The sequence below is a fragment of the Melanotaenia boesemani genome, chromosome 3 (genome assembly GCF_017639745.1).
Source record: "Melanotaenia boesemani isolate fMelBoe1 chromosome 3, fMelBoe1.pri, whole genome shotgun sequence".
NCBI lineage: Eukaryota > Metazoa > Chordata > Actinopteri > Atheriniformes > Melanotaeniidae > Melanotaenia > Melanotaenia boesemani.
The window spans coordinates 1,228,491-1,249,265 of NC_055684.1; the positions used below are offsets into that span (position 1 = coordinate 1,228,491).

At 46.3% G+C, this 20,775-nt stretch overlaps 1 protein-coding gene and 1 long non-coding RNA gene across 2 annotated transcripts in view; both read right to left on the reverse strand.

Moving 5' to 3' along the window:
- efcc1 (EF-hand and coiled-coil domain containing 1) overlaps nucleotides 1-1,466 on the reverse strand; it is a 48,405-nt gene extending 46,939 nt beyond the window's left edge. Inside the window, exon 1 of the mRNA XM_041981750.1 lies at nucleotides 536-1,466. Within this exon, the coding sequence (XP_041837684.1) occupies nucleotides 536-1,210 (675 nt within the window). The 5' untranslated portion in view covers nucleotides 1,211-1,466. The remainder of the gene's footprint in view (nucleotides 1-535) is intronic.
- Nucleotides 1,467-5,030: 3,564 nt separating this feature from the next.
- On the reverse strand, nucleotides 5,031-6,370 carry LOC121637557. Its single transcript, XR_006009871.1, has 3 exons — nucleotides 6,330-6,370; nucleotides 5,421-5,444; nucleotides 5,031-5,078 (listed from the first exon to the last, which is right to left on the reverse strand). It is a non-coding gene; the product is annotated as an uncharacterized LOC121637557 (long non-coding RNA).
- Nucleotides 6,371-20,775: the final 14,405 nt, after the last annotated feature.

A 20,775-nucleotide genomic window follows, 5' to 3' on the forward strand; every position in this document is an offset into this window, starting at 1 on the left:
CATTTCTGCTAAAATCACAGCTCCAAACTGGGTCAAACCTACAGAAGTTGAAGGTAACAGATTAATAAACTGATCACAAACTGTATAAGTCACTAGGTCAGGGGGGTCAAACATATGGCTCTGGGACCAAAACCAGACTGCCAGAGGGTCCAGTGTGGCCCGCAGGATGAATTTAGTAAATAACGATATAAGATAAGAGACATAAACTACTAATTTATCAATAAAAGTAGCTGTAATATTATGATAGGTTATCATGCTGTTATAACTGTTGTTATGCATTTTACTGGTCCAACTCACTGGAGTCCAGATTGTTCTGGATGTGGAATCTGGACTTAGGATCTATGGAAGTTTTCCAGGCATTTATATCCCCTCCCCCTCCCTCCCCAGCCCCGCCACTGCTACATGTACATAATGCCATATTGATTTCAAGAGTCCCACCTTAGTCCGGGCAGCAGTCTGGAGACCACATTCTTGTGTTTTAGGGGTGATCCAGACTTCCTAAATCAACAATCCTAACCCAGAATCCCACCCTCACCTGCAGAGCCAAGCAGCGGGCATCGCTGCTCTGAAGCGCGGCTCTCATGTCCTCGATCAGCTCCCTCAAACTCGCATTCTCATCTTCCAGTTTGCCGATCCGGTCCTCCGCCTCCTCCAGGGCCACGATCTCCTCGTAGCACTCCCTGGTGCAGGAGCTGAGCCTGCAGCCGGGGGCGTGTCGCTCGTCCGGGGACGGAGAGGAGCGTCCGCTGGCTCCCACCGACAGCAGCTTCTCTCTCCGCTTCAGAGGGCTCCTCAAGCGGATCTGGGTCTCGATGTGCTCGCTGTCCTTCCCCACCAGCAGCCGGTCGTTCTCATACTGACACCCCGCCTTGGTGCTGAAGTATCCGCACAGTTTAGCGTGGAAGTGTCTGAAGGTGAGCTCGCTGGGTAAATTATCCAAAACTCCGACGCATTCTGTGTCCGAGTCCTTGTTCAGTCCCAAAACTTCACACAAGACGCTGAAGTCCTCCGCCGGGACTTTGCCAACGCCCTGATAATCCAGATGGTGGAAAATCTCCTGTAGATATTGATCTAATCCAGTGGCCAAAACTATAATTTCGTTTTCCACTCCTCGGTCCAGTCCGTAGTGGTAAGCCAGAGTGCTGACGATCCACTGTGTCCTGCGCGCCGGACGGCTGTACGGATCCACGGAGTCCACCGCATCCATCATCACGCAGCAGCATTTCCACAAAGGCAACAGTTACTTCGTTTCTTCCTGCAGCATCCTGCAGGAGTTTTTACTTTCTCTGGTCTCTGCAGCGAGCTGGAACCGGACCTGGAGCTGGTGCGTGGGGCCGGACCTGGGGCCGGACCTGGAGCTGGACCTGGGGCTGGTGCGTGGGGCCGGAGCTGGAGAGACTGGCGGAGCCAAAAACGAGGCGTGTGTCCAAGACGGAGCAGATTTGAATTAGGCACTGCCCCCAAAATCCACAACCAGGGGTCCCAGCCAGGGCTCAGCAACTCACACATGCGCTCTTAGACTTCCTGAAAGCTGCCTAATTACCACCAGGTGTCCAGACTTCTGCCATTCGCGTGGTTTAGTCCGGGTTAACTTGGAGACTAATGAGCCTTCAGCAGCTGCACAGTTGCTGCTTCTTTCAGCTGCAGATTTTTAAAATTTATTTTTTAGTTTGGGCTGTAAAAAAAAAGCTCAGATTAATTCTTTTGCAAAGGTTTTCTCTTTTCTTTCACACAGAAGCGGGTCTAGACTGAGCTTACTGGTCTTTTACCCCCTTCAGCCAGTTTAATGCTGGTTCTGGCCTGATGCTAAAGACCTGCTTTCTGACTAATAAATGCCGGATGAATTTAATGTTTAGGCTGCAGACACAAAAATCTGAACACAAGAAATTTATCTTGATATTCAAATATAAATGAATGTATGATGCCTTTTGTAGCAGCCTATTTAAAGCATGTTATATATTTACAGTCTTCTAGGAGGAAATCGTGCTTAGAAATGTCCCTCCTGCTGGACGTCCAGCAGCTTAGTGACACTGAAATAAAGAAATAAAGAAATAAAATAATGCTGTATAGGAAAACAGCTGTAATGCAGTTGTATTCGTGATTACAGGGAGAAGCTGAAACTGTGGTGGTTGATAATGTTGCAGAAGACAACCGGAGGAAGGGCCACGGAGACATGAGGGGTCTTAAAAGACTGATCCATCCTTTCAGAGCAGAACCGAAGACGTCAAGAACTGACAGTAAATCATTAAAATCAACTCATTTTGCAAGACAAACAAACATCATTGTGTAAGAGAGAATGATAAAAATCTCAACATAGACCTCCATCAAGTTAAGATGTGATCTCAGATCCAAACTCTTCAGACTCGTTGGGGGTGTTGGGTTTTTATGAAGATGCAATTTCAATATTTCAAAACTGTCTTTGAAATAATCTCATTTTGACAGGTTCTTTAATGCTGTAAACTTCCCTTGAAACACAGTTTCTCTCCACTACTGTTCATCTTTGTAATAATTAATAACTAAAAACAAATATTTCTTTCTTAAGGCTGGATGGAGAAAGGGACTTGGCCAGTCCCACACCTCCTGGATGATGATGGTAACCTAATAGATATAAGCTAAAAACTACTAAATACATAAATAATACCATAATTAAAGCAGTTCCTCTGGCTATGATCTTGTTGTTGAAAGGGATGCTGTCATTACACTTTCTAATTTTGATTTTATAAATGAAAAAACTGTGTAAGAAAAGATTTTTAATCTGTTTAGGATTTTATTCACAATTTTCTGACAAAGAAAAGAACTGCGTATACTTCTCCTTTCCACTTCCTAAAGTAGACAAGATTGATTGGAAGCCCTTAAAAGACATTTATCTGACCTGAGTTCTTCCTTTAGGTTTTTAAGTGTTGTCATGTTTAGTTTTCCTTCTTATTTCAAACTTCTTTCTCTTGTGTATTCTCTTTTGCTCTCTGCTTCCTCGTCTGCATCTTCTTGTTGTCTGTTGTCATGTTACAGACTGTTTACCTGGTTTTAAAGGTTAGTTCTAGTAAATAAACCTTGGCTCCTGCCTCGTCTGCTGACATCTTTGCAAAGCAGTATTAGTATATTTTGTGACTCTACTATTGAAACATCAAATAATTAATTTAACTGTCATCCAGTACTCTATGAATTAATTCACATTCTTTAAAATCATTCCAACCTTTAATGCTTTTAAAACTAAATACTCAGGTGTTATCTCAATCTAACATTTTAAAAGCCAAACGTCTGTTTGATGAAATCAGGTTTGGATGTAAACAACCTCTTTTTTTTTACCTGTCCTGTCCAGCATCATAGCAAGCAAAATGATAATCTGGTTGCTGTATCGTGCTTTTCTTTATGTTCTATTCATTTTCTTTCTTTCTTTTTTATTTTTTAAAGAGTATCTTCTAACTCTTGCTGCTCAGTAGTTTTTAATTCATTTATGTTCATTTTGACACGCGCCTCGTTTTGACTTTTCTGCATACTTAGTAAAATAAAATAAATATAAAATAAAAGTTTTAAACGGAAGGAAGATTAATTTATTCTTCGATCAGATATTTAGCGCATGGTTACGTTGCGTTCTCACCGCGTACGTCACTTCCTCCACTCGCATGGTTGCCATGGTGACGCCAGGCTAACGCAGCCTCACACAACAGCCACCGTAGCTACGAAGTAAAATGCGATGGCAGCTTCGGAAGTTCATGTCAGTCTGAAGTGAAGCAGGAAGGTATGTGTGACCACAGGAAGCTGGAAAAGCTGAGAATGCTTTAGGCTAAGCTAGCTTCACACGCGCGCCATTCCCGGTTCAACAGGACTTTTACTGGACACGATTCTAATAAAGAAAAATAGATAAATAAACCCCAAAAACTAAAACACAATTAAATCAACATAGTTTGCTAAAAAGCTTGTTTTAATTCAAGTTTGACAGAATTTCGTTGTCAGTTCCTCAGACTGATAGAAAAATCTTTGGCTCCTAACTACTTCTTTATGGGTGGGGTAATTATTATTACCTCCACCCAACATGACATTATTACCTCCACCCAGCATGACATTACCTCCACCCAGCATGGCATTATTACCTCCACCCAGCATGGCATTACCTCCACCCAGCATGGCATTGTTACCACCACCCGGCATGGCATTGTTACCTCCACCCAGCATGGCATTGTTACTTCCACCCAGCATGGCATTACCTCCACCCAGCATGGCATTATTACCTCCACCCAGCATGGCATTACCTCCACCCAGCATGGCATTGTTACCACCACCCGGCATGGCATTGTTACATCCACCCAGCATGACATTGTTACCTCCACCCAGCATGGCATTACCTCCACCCAGCATGGCATTACCTCCACCCAGCATGGCATTGTTACCTCCACCCAGCATGGCATTATTACCTTCACCCAGCATGGCATTGCCTCCACCCAGCATGGCATTGTTACCTCCACCCGGCATGGCATTGTTACCTCCACCCAGCATGGTATTACCTCCACCCAGCATGGTATTGTTACATCCACCCAGCATGGCATTATTACCTCCACCCAGCATGGCATTATTACCTCCACCCAGCATGGCATTGTTACCTCCACCCAGCATGGCATTACCTCCACCCGGCATGACATTGTTTCCTTAACCCAGCATGGCATTACCTCCACCCAGCATGATATTACCTCCACCCAGCAAGGCATTACTTTCACCTAGCATGGCATTGTTACCTCCACCCAGCATGGCATTGTTACCTCCACCCAGCATGGCATTATTACCTTCACCCAGCATGGCATTACCTCCACCAAGCATGGTATTGTTACCTCCACCCAGCATGGCATTGTTACCTCCACCCAGCATGGCATTGTTACCGCCACCCAGCATGGCATTACCTCCACCCAGCATGGCATTGTTACCTCCACCCAGCATGGCATTATTACTTTCACCCAGCATGGCATTACCTCCACCGAGCATGGTATTGTTACCTCCACCCAGCATGGCATTACCTCCACCCAGCATGGCATTGTTACCTCCACCCAGCATGGCATTGTTACCTCCACCCAGCATGACATTATTACCTCCACCCAGCATGGCATTACCTCCACCCAGCATGGCATTGTTACCTCCACCCAGCATGGTATTGTTACCTCCACCCAGCATGGCATTATTACCTCCACCCAGCATGGCATTATTACTTTCACCCAGCATGGCATTACCTCCACCCAGCATGGTATTGTTACCTCCACCCAGCATGGCATTACCTCCACCCGGCATGGCATTGTTACCTCCACCCAGCATGGCATTACCTCCACCCAGCATGGCATTACCTCCACCCAGCATGGCATTGTTACCTCCACCCAGCATGGCATTACCTCCATTCAGCATGGCATTGTTACCTCCACCCAGCCTGGCATTTTTACCTCCACCCATCATGGCATTATTACCTTCACCCAGCATGGTATTGTTACCTTCACCCAGCATGGCATTGTTACCTCCAACCAGCATGGCATTGTTACCTCCACCCAGCATGGCATTGTTACATCCACCCAGCAAGGCATTGTTACCTCCACCCAGCATGGCATTATTACCTCCACCCAGCATGGCATTGCTACCTCCACCCAGCATGGCATTGTTACCTCCAACCAGCATGGCATTACCTCCACCCAGCATGGCATTATTACCTTCACCCAGCATGGCATTGTTACCTCCACCCAGCATGGCATTACCTCCATTCAGCATGGCATTGTTACCTCCACCCAGCATGGCATTGTTACCTCCACCCAGCATGGCATTGTTACCTCCACCCAGCATGGCATTGTTACCTTCACCCAGCATGGCATTACCTCCACCCAGCATGGCATTGTTACCTCCACCCACCATGGCATTATTACCTTCACCCAGCATGGCATTACCTCCACCCAGCATGGCATTGTTACCTCCACCCAGCATGGCATTACCTCCACCCAGCATGGCATTGTTACCTCCACCCACCATGGCATTATTACCTTCACCCAGCATGGCATTGTTACCTCCACCCGGCATGGCATTACCTCCACCCAGCATGGCACTGTTACCTCCACCCAGCATGGCATTACCTCCACCCAGCATGGCACTGTTACCTCCACGCAGCATGGCATTACCTCCACCCAGCATGGCATTATTACCTCCACCCAGCATGGCATTACCTCCACCCAGCATGGCGTTGTTACCTCCACCCAGCATGGCATTGTTACCTCCACCCAGCATGACATTATTACCTCCACCCAGCATGGCATTGTTACCTCCACCCAGCATGGTATTGTTACCTCCACCCAGCATGGCATTGTTACCTCCACCCAGCATGACATTATTACCTCCACCCAGCATGGCATTGTTACCTCCACCCAGCATGGTATTGTTACCTCCACCCAACATGGCATTACCTTCACCCAGCATGGGATTACCTCCACCCAGCATGGCATTGTTACCTCCACCCAGCATGGCATTACCTCCACCCAGCATGGCATTACCTCCATTCAGCATGGCATTGTTACCTCCACCCAGCCTGGTATTTTTACCTCCACCCATCATGGCATTATTACCTTCACCCAGCATGGTATTGTTACCTTCACCCAGCATGGCATTGTTACCTCCAACCAGCATGGCATTGTTACCTCCACCCAGCATGGCATTGTTACATCCACCCAGCAAGGCATTGTTACCTCCACCCAGCATGGCATTACCTCCATTCAGCATGGCATTGTTACCTCCACCCAGCATGGCATTGTTACCTCCACCCAGCATGGTATTGTTACCTCCACCCAGCATGGCATTACCTTCACCCAGCATGGGATTACCTCCACCCAGCATGGCATTGTTACCTCCACCCAGCATGGCATTACCTCCACCCAGCATGGCATTGTTACCTCCACCCAGCATGTCATTACCTCCACCCAGCATGGCATTGTTACCTCCACCCACCATGGCATTGTTACCTAAACCCAGCATGGCATTATTACCTTCACCCAGCATGGCATTACCTCCACCCAGCATGGCATTGTTACCTCCACCCAGCATGGCATTACCTTCACCCAGCATGGCATTACCTCCACCCAGCATGGCATTGTTACCTCCACCCACCATGGCATTGTTACCTCAACCCAGCATGGCATTATTACCTTCACCCAGCATGGCATTACCTCCACCCAGCATGGCATTGTTACCTCCACCCAGCATAGCATTACCTTCACCCAGCATGGCATTGTTACCTCCACCCAGCATGGCATTACCTCCACCCAGCATGGCATTGTTACATCCACCCAGCATGGCATTATTACCTTCACCCAGCATGGCATTACCTCCACCCAGCATGGCATTGTTACCTCCACCCAGCATGGCATTACCTCCACCCAGCATGGCATTGTTACCTCCACCCAGCATGGCATTGTTACCTCCACCCAGCATGACATTATTACCTCCACCCAGCATGGCATTGTTACCTCAACCCAGCATGGCATTGTTCCCTCCACCCAGCATGGCATTGTTACCTCCACCCAGCATGGCATTGTTACCTTCACCCAGCATGGCATTACCTCCACCCAGCATGGCATTGTTACCGCCACCCAGCATGGCATTACCTCCACCCAGCATGGCATTGTTACCTCCACCCAGCATGGCATTACCTCCACCCAGCATGGCATTGTTACCTCCACCCACCATGGCACTGTTACCTCAACCCAGCATGGCATTATTACCTTCACCCAGCATGGCATTACCTCCACCCAGCATGGCATTGTTACCTCCACCCAGCATGGCATTACCTCCACCCAGCATGGCATTGTTACCTCCACCCACCATGGCATTATTACCTTCACCCAGCATGGCATTACCTCCACCCAGCATGGCATTGTTACCTCCACCCAGCATGGCATTACCTCCACCCAGCATGGCATTGTTACCTCCACCCAGCATGGCATTACCTCCACCCAGCATGGCATTGTTACCTCCACCCAGCATGGCATTATTACCTTCACCCAGCATGGCATTACCTCCACCCAGCATGGCACTGTTACCTCCACCCAGCATGGCATTACCTTCACCCAGCATGGCATTACCTCCACCCAGCATGGCATTACCTCCACCCAGCATGGCATTGTTACCTCCACCCAGCATGGCATTACCTCCACCCAGCATGGCATTGTTACCTCCACCCAGCATGGCATTATTACCTTCACCCAGCATGGCATTACCTCCACCCAGCATGGCACTGTTACCTCCACCCAGCATGGCATTACCTTCACCCAGCATGGCATTACCTCCACCCAGCATGGCATTGTTACCTCCACCCACCATGGCATTATTACCTTCACCCAGCATGGCATTGTTACCTCCACCCAGCATGGCATTACCTCCACCCAGCATGGCACTGTTACCTCCACCCAGCATGGCATTACCTTCACCCAGCATGGCATTACCCCCACCCAGCATGGCATTGTTACCTCCACCCACCATGGCATTATTACCTTCACCCAGGATGGCATTACCTCCACCCAGCATGGCATTGTTACCTCCACCCAGCATGGCATTACCTCCACCCAGCATGGCATTGTTACCTCCACCAAGGTATGTTTTCGGCCAGAAACCGCCCCAAAAATGTTGCTTTTAAGGCAACACCAAAATACATGAGAGTGGTTAACATTCATGTCCACATTTTCTCCAGCATGGCATTGATACGGACGCAAGTTTATTTGTAATTCTGGGTAACAAAGATTTTTATCATTTTCTTTTTTTACCTGTCCAGCATGGTGGTGGCAGAATGATGGTCTGGCTGCTGTGTGTGTGCCAAACAAATTTGATCTGTTTTATTTCATTTATTTGATATTATGGAATTTATGTAATCTTGCTGGACCTGACCTGCATGGACAGAAAAAAAATGACAGTAATGAAGAGAAGTAAAAAGGAAAGTAGAAAAATGTAAGAGGAGACAAAGATCCAGCAGGTAGAAGCAACGAGTTTTAATCCAACCTAACAGCAGACAAGCAGCTGCTACACCTGTACAGAAACACAACAGAGAATTTCCTACAGCTTTTACAGGTAAACTAGGCAGACAATCATCAGGAGTTCCTAAAAAATAACCAAGAACAACAACATGAATCACAACAACAACCAAAGAACCAGAAACACACACACCTGAACCAAAGCATCTCTTAGTGTATAAACACACTGGACACCTCAGTGCTGAGTCAGCATGCAGAGGATGAGGAATGAGGAGGGTCAGAGATGAGTGTGATCCTGCAGATGTGACCACGCCTCTACGGAGGCTAGAGGCAGACTAGGGCGGCCCAGAGACCCGGGACATTAGCAGCAATCCTGTCAGACCACCATGCCCAGGAGGACCAGGCCACCCCAGACAGCCACCCGGCGTGGGCCACCACCCACCATGATGTTCCAGCCGCACACCCCGGGAACCAGGGAACCACTTCCACATCCTCCTACCAGACTAGTCTTTTTAATAGTCAGTGACTAGTCGACCATCAGAATAGTCGTTAGTTGCAACCCCACTGAGCCGACAGAAAGCGACAAAAATTTGTACAATTTATTTTGTTTGTTCAAAGTCCATCCATATGTACAGTCAACCAAAAGAGAAGGCGTGTTTCAACAGCTGGCCTACAAACACTTTAAAGTGCGACATGACTATACATAATTAAAGATAGAATGAACCTTTTAGACTCAACTTAGAAAAAATAAATAAGAATGGCAGAACATTGCACAAAAAGCTGTTGACTGCAGCACAATCATTTTTGATTAAATTTCAAGCTTTAAGTTAAAGCTTGACATGCTTTATTACCAATAAACACATTGATTAATGTGCAACATTATAGTATTTAAAGTTCTGTTCATTAGGCTCCATAAAGCTGTAATAACATGCATCCCTATTTAACATACAGGAGGAAAGTATATAAAAAATACCACACAACTTCGTTATCGCACAATCACTTAACGTCGTCAAAGAGATAATGTATAATCTACCACGCAGCGGAGTGTGCAACAACATGGAGAACTTAATGTAACTTTTAAATTATATTTTAAAAATAAATGTTTTCTCTGAACAGCATTTAGTTATTAACTGTTAATCCATTAGCCTGACTTTTTTCTTTAAATTGTTGAACATTTATGAAAACACAGAACAAATTGCGTTCAGTACGGACCGTCCCTGTTGACCCAATAAAATGTCGGGAGGAGACGTTTAATTGTCAAATAAGGAACAATTCCGTATTTTACGGGATAGTTTGGCAACCCTACCGCTAGCTTAGCTACAGCTGCTTTGCTGGCTAACAGTATCCAACCAACCGCTAAACCTGTTAGCGCCGCTGCTGCTAAATCTAATCGTGTTTTTTAAAAAGTGCTGCCACATGTCTAATCTGTCTAATCTTCATCATCACCAGACTAATACTTTAGAGTATAATTGCAAAAGAAATGACCTTGTCCTTGTGCAGCTGCTTCGTCAGCCTTCTTTTTTTACCTTTTTTCTGCCCCAGGTGAATAATTCGTCTTCATAACAAAGCCCATAAACCACTCACTGAAACAACCGTCTTCTGTAGGGGCCCCCCTGGTGGTGGGGGCCCCCCTGGTGGTGGGGGCCCCCTGGTGGTGGGGGCCCTAAGCGGTCGCTTAGTCTGCTTAGTGGCAAACCGGCTCTGGCCAGGAGCAGCTGTCCCCGATGACCAGGCCACACACGACCACAACCAATGAGCCGCCACCAACCCCAGAAGGCCCCTCCCCCACTACATGCCTGGGGGGTAAGGGGAGGAGGGGGAGGAGGATAGCGGGAGAGCCCAGACTATAGCCTCCGTGACATCACTTTTAGGTTTCGGAAGGACAAAAGTGAAGCTCATTGGTCGTTCCCACCGTCACCTGAGTCACCTGTCATGATAAAGAAAAAAACACACAATAAATATTAATATTTTCCACTGATCTGTGTAAAAAATGTATTTTCAGTTTGACTCTAACACGTTTTTGACAGTTTATTAAGTAAAAATGGCCAAATTTGAGTATTTCCTGATCAAATCCAGGGCAGAAACCCGGTGGAGGAACGAGCTGTGTCTCAGCTCTGACTGGACCATCCAGTACAAACTGGGTTACATGACACGTTTTCTGTTCCTCAGCATGTCGCCAACATGAACTTTACAGAAATATGTTTTACACCACGACTCTCTACAGTCTGTGTAATTATTTAATGTGTTTATGAGAGAAATATTCCCGTTTATCGTACAATAAAGTGCAGAGAAAAGTCAGCAGGTGAGGCAAATGGTACTCTGCCTCACCTCGAGGGGGCGCACTCACACACACACCAACACACACCGTGTTGGTGTGTGTGTGTGTGTTGCCAACTTAATGACCTTTTTTTGTTTGTTTTTTTAAAGCGACTAGCGACAAATCCAGCGACTTTTTCAGTATTGGAGACTTTTGTAGACTGACGTGTATGAAAGTAGTTTATTCTTCTCAGTGAGGAGTGGGTGCTGCTGTGCAGGCTCCTCCTGTCCAAAAGCAACCAGAAGAGGCTTCTGGCAGCAGCAGCAGCTGCATTCAGAGCAGGACATGATCTCCTGGTTCATGACCAGGCTGGAAATGAGACGTTCAAAGCTGCTGCAGGAGGATCTCGGCTGGCTTACCGTCAGATATTAATGTCTATTAATGAAGAGTGTGGAGGAAAACAAGTTTCTCCTAATTAGAAAACAACCTACACTTAATAAAATTAAACTAGAATAAAAGAAAATATTAACCAAAGAATTTGTTTTATTTTTATTAGTTTAGCCTTTTTAAACATTTCTAGCTTGTCTTTTTGTCCATTTCTGCCGTTCCCATGACGTTCCTCTCCACAGCAGCCTCCATGTACCAGGCTATTATGCACATTAGATGATGTCATTTAGCGATTTAGCGACTTTTAGGACGCCAGCAGCTACTTTTCTCACTTAAGAGTTAGTAACAGAGGGTGTGTGAGTGTAATTAAAAGAGGAATGCTGATATGAAGCATTACCAGTTGCATGCTGTTGAATGAATATTGAAATAAGATGCTCTTTTCAGTTCTTACAATGTAAAATGATAATTATACAATAATTAACTAATTAAAATAATTAAACAATAATTTTACAATGTAAAAATTTCCCTGAGGACTCTCCAAAGGGATTAATAAAGTATTTCTATTTCTAAATCAGTGCCTCACCAACCATAAACCTCACCGCACGTCACTGGGGTGGATGAATGACAACCATCAAACTCTGAGCTGCCAGTAACAAAGAGCTAACCAAGCTAACCCCGAGCAACGGTAGCTAACCAGCTAACAGAGGTAGGCGGACTAATGGCGTGCTGTTAGCCGGTTAAAAGCTGCGGTTGTGCTGCACTCTTTCTTCTTTCCGCGGATATTGGATACCTGTCAATCAAAAGGACACACCCCTAATTATACCGAATTTCAAGTTTAAATAACATCCAAGTTGAGGATGTTAGAATGAGTTAGAAAAAAATTCACCCCCCTCACAGTTGTCATGAAGCTAAACTTGACCTTTTAATCCTAAAATGGATTTTTGTACCAGGCTTTAAACATGCATCACTTACCTCTTAATCAAGTTCTTCCAGCAATGTGATCTCCAAACCCATGATGATGTGGACGTTGCAAGTACCTTTAATGGCCATGGTCACTTAAGTCATATTTTTGTTTCATGTTCTGGAAACTTCAGAAGTTCCTGTTGTTTGCGCTCATAATGCTGTTATACCGTTTCACCCCCATTGTTTAAATCTCTGGTCATGAGAACCAGGGATCAAGCGTCTTTGATAGACTATCCACTGCAGTATTCCAAGCTCTTTCTCCAGTTTATATTTACGTACTATATTAAACCACAGCTTTACCATGAATTGGGTGACACTACTCACCTGGTCGAGAACACTGATACCAGGTTCACCCACTCCCGTCTTCATTTCCTGTGCTCGGTTTCCGTTCGATGCATCTCTTGTAGCAAAGCTATCGAGCAGTGTCGTTGTTTCAGTTGGCTCAGTATCTTCTTTCTCTTAATGGGATTATTAAGACCATGCACGTTGTATGAAACAAAGTTCCGCTTGTTCATATTAGTTTCGTATTGATCTCACAAGATAAATCCCTCTTGAAAAAAATGATCATGTAACAACAACAGCATAACGTGAAAATCACACACCTCACTTAAAACCTGAACCCCATCAGGGTCGCGGCGTTTCCTCCCTGGGAAAAAGCACTACGTGCAGGTGCAGCTTTCTAATAGTTGCCTAAAGTTATTAAACTCAAAATGCTAACACAGCTCTGTTGAAAACCAGTATTTGTAAACACTTAATATGGATCTTTAAATCAAAATCAAATACAAGTTCTTTTTTCTTCTTCTTTTTCCTTCCTTTGTTTTTTCCTTTTCTTTTCGTTGAACATTATAAAATGAGTGTCCCGTCTTATGGCCAGCTCTAAGGTCAGCCTCTGTGGCGGCCTCGTCCTTCCTCTGTCCTGTTGCAGGGATCCTCTCCCTCCGTCCTGTCTTCCTCCACACTGATCCCATATCTTTCAACATGGCTTCTGCTTCGGACAGTGTAGGGAATATCCTAATTCCTGTGTCCAGAAAAACTTTAAGTTGGGCAGGGTAGGGGGACTGCGCTTTTATGTTTCTTTTCTTTTTATTACCTCCCTCACTAGTTTCCTCTTCTTTTGAGTTTCCGTTGCGTAGTCTTGATTAAAGTAAATGACTCGTCCTTCGTACATAGTCCTCTGCTTCCAGGCCTGCCTTATCACTTGCTCTTTTACTTTGTAATCCAAAAAGCACACCACCATGGCTCTCGGGGATGCTGCGTCATCTTTGGGTTTAGCCACCAGTGAGCGGTGTGCCCTTTCGATGTGTAAATCCATGCCGCTTGTAGTTTGGATTCTGGTCTTCATCAGCTCCGTTACGAAGCCTATAGTGTGGTTCTTCTCTGCTCCTTCGCGGATGCCATGAATCTTGTTGCGTCTCATTCTTGATTCCAAGTCATCGCACTTCAGGCTCAGCTTGGCGGTTTCCTGAAGCAGTAAAGCCGTGGAGTGCTCCATCCGGGTCGTCCTGTCCTCAGCGTTTCGCAGTCTTTCTACAGTCATTTTAGCAGACGCTTTCATCCACGTCTTTCCTCCATTTGTACTTTTCTTTGCTCTAAAGCGGTGGTCCTGAGTTCTTTAATGTTCGTTTCGAGTCTGGCCAGTGTTGTCATGTTCTCTCCCACTGCTGCAGTATGTTCCTGTCTTAGTTTACGTAGCTCTCTAAGTAGGACGGATTCGCTTTCACTGCTAGCCGGTCCTGGGTATTCGGTCTCCGGGTTCACCGCCTACGTTGCCTCGGTGTGTCTGGCTTTTTGCGCCCCCCTTCCCTTCAGCCTTTCCTATATTGACCACATTTTCCATAGACACTGTTGTCGCCTTATGTTTAAAAAGTACTCACTTTTATCTGGTTCGACCTTAGTTAAAAGCTAGTTTGAATTGGTTTTCATAGGAGCTACACTTTTCACCGTTTTCTACATCATGGCCCCACCGGAAGTCCCCCGAATGGAACAGTTTTGATTTTGTAGTTTTTGCAGAGCCTCCTCTTTTTTTAAATTTTTTTTTTATTTAAAATTTTTTTAATTTTTTCTTGTGTTTTGGTGTCTCGGTGCAATTAAAACTGAGAGGCGAGTAGCCACAGGGTGCATCCAAGGAGACCACTGAATGGTCTCCTCCGTTCCACCCCGCATGGCTCCACGCCTCCCAACTCCCTACGTGTGTGTGTGTGAGACAGAGAGAGCGGAAAGTAAGAGGGGTCCGGGGATGTACATCCAGAGGGAAGCAAACTTCCCTCTGGATGATCAGCCTTTAGTGGCATTAGGCACCCCTGCTCCCCAGGAGGCCCCCCAGGGCAAGACAGGCCAGGAGAGGCCGCCCCCCACGACCGGGCCATTCAGGGACTGCAGCCAGTGAGCCGCCACCCACCCCAGCAAATACCCACCCTCCCACACCCCTAACGAGGATGGGGACAGCGGCAGACCCACGGCCCACCACCCCCAGGCCCGTCCAGCCCCCCCCCCCCCCCCCCCCCCCCCCCCCCCCCAAGTGCACTTAACCCCGCCCCCAACCACACACAGAAACACATGCACACACCTATTTTCTTGCACACTCCCACTCATCCTAACTCACATATGCCCTCTCAGCCCCACCCAAAAAATATAAACACTCAGACAGCATCCAACCCTCCCACTCTCACTCCCCAGACACACCCCCACTCATCCTAACACATGCATACGCGCACACAAACATACTCCCCCATTCACACAAACATCCAAAGTATAGACACACACACACAACATACATCCCTGTCTCACACCCCAGCACCTCCCCCTATAATCCCCCGAATCCCACTCAGCCCTCCTTCAAACCCCTACACCCCCCCTGTCCCCGGGCCATACCCTGGGTTCCAGGGTGTCAACCAGACACCAGGGCATGCACCAACCCACACCACGGCAGCACATCCTGGCAGGCCCAGACCCCAGGCACATACGGAGCCCACCACCCCGGAGGAGGAGGACCACCCCCGGGCACCAGAGCCCAGAACCCCCGCCCAGCCTGCCCCGGAATAGCCCGGCCGCCCGGCCCAGGACCGACGCCCACCAACCCAGGCACCACCAGTGGCCTCACCCCCCGCCACGAGGCGACTCCAACCGCTGGCCCCCACAGCCCCCGACGGGGCCAGACCCAGTTGTGATGTATATAATGTTTTATAGAATTCTTTGAAAGTGTTATTTATCTTGTCAGGGTCGTGGCTGATGTTTCCTTCTGGATCTCTGACAGAGGAGATGGTTGTTTTCTCCTTGTTTGTTTTTAACTGATTAGCCAGGAACCTTCCAGATTTGTTGCCATGCTCAAAGTTCTCCAAGCGAAGTCTTTGCACCAAGAACTGCGTCTTTTTATCTATTATTTCATTAAGTTCAAGTTTAGCTTTCCTTATAGCATTTAGTGTGTGTTCTTCTGGGGAGACATGGTAAGCTCCTCTAAGGATTTAATTCTGAGTTCTAACTCTGAAATTCTCAAAGTTTCCTTCTTTTTCTTATGAGAAGAAAAGGAAATTATTTTCCCTCTCATTACTGCTTTTCCTGCTTCCCAAAGAACACACACTGAAGTTTCTGGGAAGTCGTTATTTTCTAGATATAAGGACCATTCTCTTTTAAAGTAGCTGATAAACTCAGGATGTTTAAGTAATGACGTATTAAATCTCCAGTTTCTAGTTGCTGGTTTATTGCTCTTACTTCTCAGAGTGAATGATACTGGTGCGTGATCACTAATGCTAATAGGATGGATTCTGATTTCTGACATGTCATTCATCAGCGAGCTGCTAGTTAAGAAATAATCTAATCTAGAATAGGAATGGTGAACTGAAGAGAAGAAGGTGTATTCTCTTAGTGTGGGATGGTGAGAGCGCCAAGCATCACAGAGACCAAAATCCTTCATGTACTGTTTCACAGTTTCTGAGGATTTCCAGACTCGATGAGCTCCTGTGGTACTTTGTTTGTCCAGTATAATGTTAAAATCACCTCCTATAATTAGTGTGTTATCTGAGTGACCATAGAGGTGAAGAGGGAGTGAAAGAAGGAGGATCATCAACATTTGGACCATATATATTTACAATACATAACTTAACATTTTTAATAGATAATGTAACTGTTATAAATCTGCCTTCTGGATCTATGATTGTATTATCTATGTCAAAATTTAACCTTCTATTAATAAGAGTTGCTACTCCTCTCTGCCTAGAATTATAACAAGCTGAATACACGTGTGGAAACTGGGTTGTTGAGAGAAGATCTATTGTTGAGTTTGATAAATGGGTCTCTTGGAGTAATCATACCAGGATTAAAAAGTACCCGGTACTAGAAGGTGGACCTGATGAAGAGAACGACCCGGTACTAGATTGCGGTCCTGATGAAGAGGACGACCTGGGGCCTAGAAGGAGGACCTGATGAAGAGGACGACCTGGGACTAGAAGGAGGACCTGATGAAGAGGACGACCTGGCACTAGAAGGCAGTCCTGATGAAGAGGACCACCTGGGACTAGAAGGAGGACCTGATGAAGAGGACGACCTGGCACTAGAAGGAGGACCTGATGAAGAGGACCACCTGGGACTAGAAGGAGGACCTGATGAAGAGGACGACCTGGCACTAGAAGGAGAACCTGATGAAGAGGACGACCTGGGACTAGAAGGAGGACCTGATGAAGAGGACAACCTGGGACTAGAAGGAGGACCTGATGAAGAGGACGACCTGGCACTAGAAGGCGGTCCTGATGAAGAGGACCACCTGGGACTAGAAGGAGGACCTGATGATGTGGATGTTGGACAGTAGATATTAATAATGTTTTTTTTCTTTGATCTCATTCATTAACATTTGTCCTTTTTCAGAGGAAGAAATGGACGTTCCTGTGTCCGGGACAATTAAAACAGGGAAAAGATGATCTACAGTTATGCTGAAAACTCGTAAAGCTGACAGCTGCTATCATGTCGAATGCAACTTGCTGTCAGGAGACACAGAAACAGCCAAAGTGGACTTGTTGGTGTTTGGCCCTGTTGTAAAAATGTACAGAGGAAATGAATCCCAGGTAATCATGAGCTGGCACATGTGCACACGTCTTTGTGTTCTTTATTCTTTTTCTTCCTTTTCTTTGGCACATTTAAAGTAAAGAGTTGGTAACAGTTGATGACATTGCAGTCATGATACAACTTTGACAAGCTTGGCTCTTCTGCCCTGACGTGTGTGTTGCTCTCCAGTGTACAGTGCAGGTTGCAGGTGCTGTTTTGTGGCAGGGACTATGGAGCGTAGCTCTTGGCTCATGAGGAACTGTGCTGGTGACTTAAACCTGTTGACTGGTGTGTTCCAACAGTGAGCGATAAGGGTCTGTTCCCTTGTCCAGGATGCATTTAGCTGTTCTCACTATCTTCTTTCTCAGGCAGCTGAAATCCTCTGAAGTCTGCAACACAACTCTCTTCTATCCGTCAGTTGTTGCCAGTATTTTTTGCTGTTGTGTGCTGGGGAACTGCATGGCGGTCAGAGAGGGGAAACAGCTTAACACACTGGTCAGGAAGTGTGTGTCGGATGTGCATTATATAGCAAGATGCAGGTCGCCCTCGGGAACAGTAGTCACCCCCTGCATGACGCTGTGGTCGCCCAGAAGCAGCCGCAGTGAGCGACTGTGCTTACGCTGCGGGACTGAGAGGCTCCGGAGGTCCCTTAACCCGGCCTCTAGAAGACCCCACAATAAATCCTGTTAATGTGCACTTTATTACTATTTAGTGGTTTTTACTACTAAATAGTACTGTTGTCATGTTGTGGTTTTGTAGGGTAGCGAGAGTGCTTAATTATGGTAAACACTGTATGCTGCTGGACACCTAAATTTACCCAGTTGGGGATGAATAAAGTATGTCTTATCTTTCAGCCAACACTTGACTCTTTGGGTAAGAGGGGCTTGATGTGTCATGTTCAAGTCCCAGGAAGCTGTCTGTTGTAGCTGATTGCAGCTTTTCCAGCTCAAAGTAGAGGCTGTAATAGTCTACAAGGTAGTCCTCTCCATGTGATCAAGTCAGTTATAGTAGTCTGCCATGGTCATTCCAGGATCTGATGAGAGATTAGGGATTCCTGTGGGTTTGAGGCACGCCATTCTTTACATATAGAGCGGCTTTCCACTGTGGCGCGATATCTTTCCCCATACTGGGCCAAAAAAAGGATGTTTCTACTCTTTGTTTGCTTCTCTCAATGCCCATATGCCCCATGTGAATGCGCTCCAGCACATCATTTCTCAGAAATGCAGGTATTGAGTTTTTCCCTTTTAAACAACACGTCATCACAATGCGTTACTTGACCTCTGAAGTTCCAGCTGTCTAAGAGGGCAGGTGGGCATTTCCTCCTCTCTTCCAGCCAACCTGACTGCCCTGTCTGCTTCAGCATGGTGAGCTGAGGGTCTTTTTCAGTTGCGACTTTCATCTAGATGAGCTTTCTGCCGCTTTCTGGCAGGTTGCTCTTACCAGCATGGACCTGCTCGTCCACGCCTTCACTCAGCGTGCTGTCAGAATCGTTTAGTGGCTTCCTCGATAGTGTATCAGCCACAGGGATGTCTTTTCCTGGCTGATCTTTGTAGTTGCATGATGATACGTTGTAGGCGTGCTGGGGCACTGGAGATCAGCTTCCTCAGTGTGGACTCAGGAGGTTTGTGATCCAACTTAATTGAGACTTTCCTGCCATAAATATAAGCGTGGAAATATTTACAGCCAAGCAACACAGCAAAGAGCTCCTTTTGTAGGGGTCATAGTAGCAGAGTACGGGACCTGGCTCACACTCATGAGTTCTTTCATCTGCTGAAAAGCTGTGTCATGACTCTTGACCCAAATGAATTCTGAACCTTGCTTGTGAGCTGGCGAAGTGGTGCATTAGCCTCAGACAAGCATGGGGCAAATCTGGCGAGGTAGCTAGCTTTCCCCTGTTCCTAGGCGGAGGCTTACCTTTGGTTGCTTGGATTTGGGTCTGGCTGGATTCCGTCACGCATTAGCCTCTGCCCAAAATAAATGACCTCTATTGCACATATCACACTTTTTACTGGCTTCAGGCGCACCCCACGTTCTCTAGTGCGTTCCAACATAGCGCGGAGGCTGCCGTCAAACTCCTCTTTGGGTTTGCTGAGAAAGATAAAGATTGGCTGATTGTCGAGTTATATAACAGACCTCTGAGTTAACTTTGATATAGGACCAAAACTATCAAGAATCTTTCTCTCATACCTAGGGCCAGATTGGACCCTCTGGTGGGCTGGTTCTGGCCCCCGTGCCATATGTTTGACACCCCTAGTGTAGAGTTACTGTAAATATCTCATCGTTATACAGAAAGATAATAAACTCTGCAGGGAGCAGACATTTGAGTTGTACATTGTTGTATCGTACATACATGTACTGTATGTAAATTCTATAAAAATGATTGTGTGGCTTTTATTACAGAATCTGAAGACCTGGCATGAAGGTGATAAGAGATGGATCGGCTGGGCCCAGAGTTTTAACGTCATGGTCAATAAGGACATGTTAGTCAGTCTTCTTCCTCATAAGATCAGACTACAAATATGGAATAGCAGCGATGAACTTTCCAGCCAAGTCTGCCACAAGAGCCTGAAAGCCGTCTGGCTGCCTCAGGATGAGTCTGAAGAGGCTTCAGACATGTACTGTGAGCGACGCTTTAAACTATCCTCAGATGAACCAGAAATTACAAATGATTTACAGGAAGTGATTGTTGCCTTTTGCCTTAAGGTGGTGTTGAAACGATGATAAAACAAATGAGAAGCAATTGTGAGAAGTCATCCTCAGAAACAGGTACATGCTGGGTTTGCGCCCATACGATTTTTATCTCAAACAAACTGGTGTCTGGTTACATGTTTTTCACGTAATACCTCTGTATCAATTTCTGTTTTGTATGCTGACTGTGTAGGGAAGAACTTGACTCCACAGCTGGAAACTGATGGAAGAAGTGCCCAGGACATCACAAAGACTGGCTCTGCCTCGGTGGAGATCAGTCCTGTTTGTTTTCTGGCCGGTGAGTCAACTGCCTCAAACTCAGTGGAAAGGTTGTAAAGTAAAGCAAATCCATGTCTGCTTGTAACTTTACTACTTTTGTCTTTATTTTACTCCATCAGCAAGGCAGGTTCATTTGAACAGAACGTTTCATGTGCAAGACAAGTTGTCTGCAACTGGTGGCCCGCGGGCCAA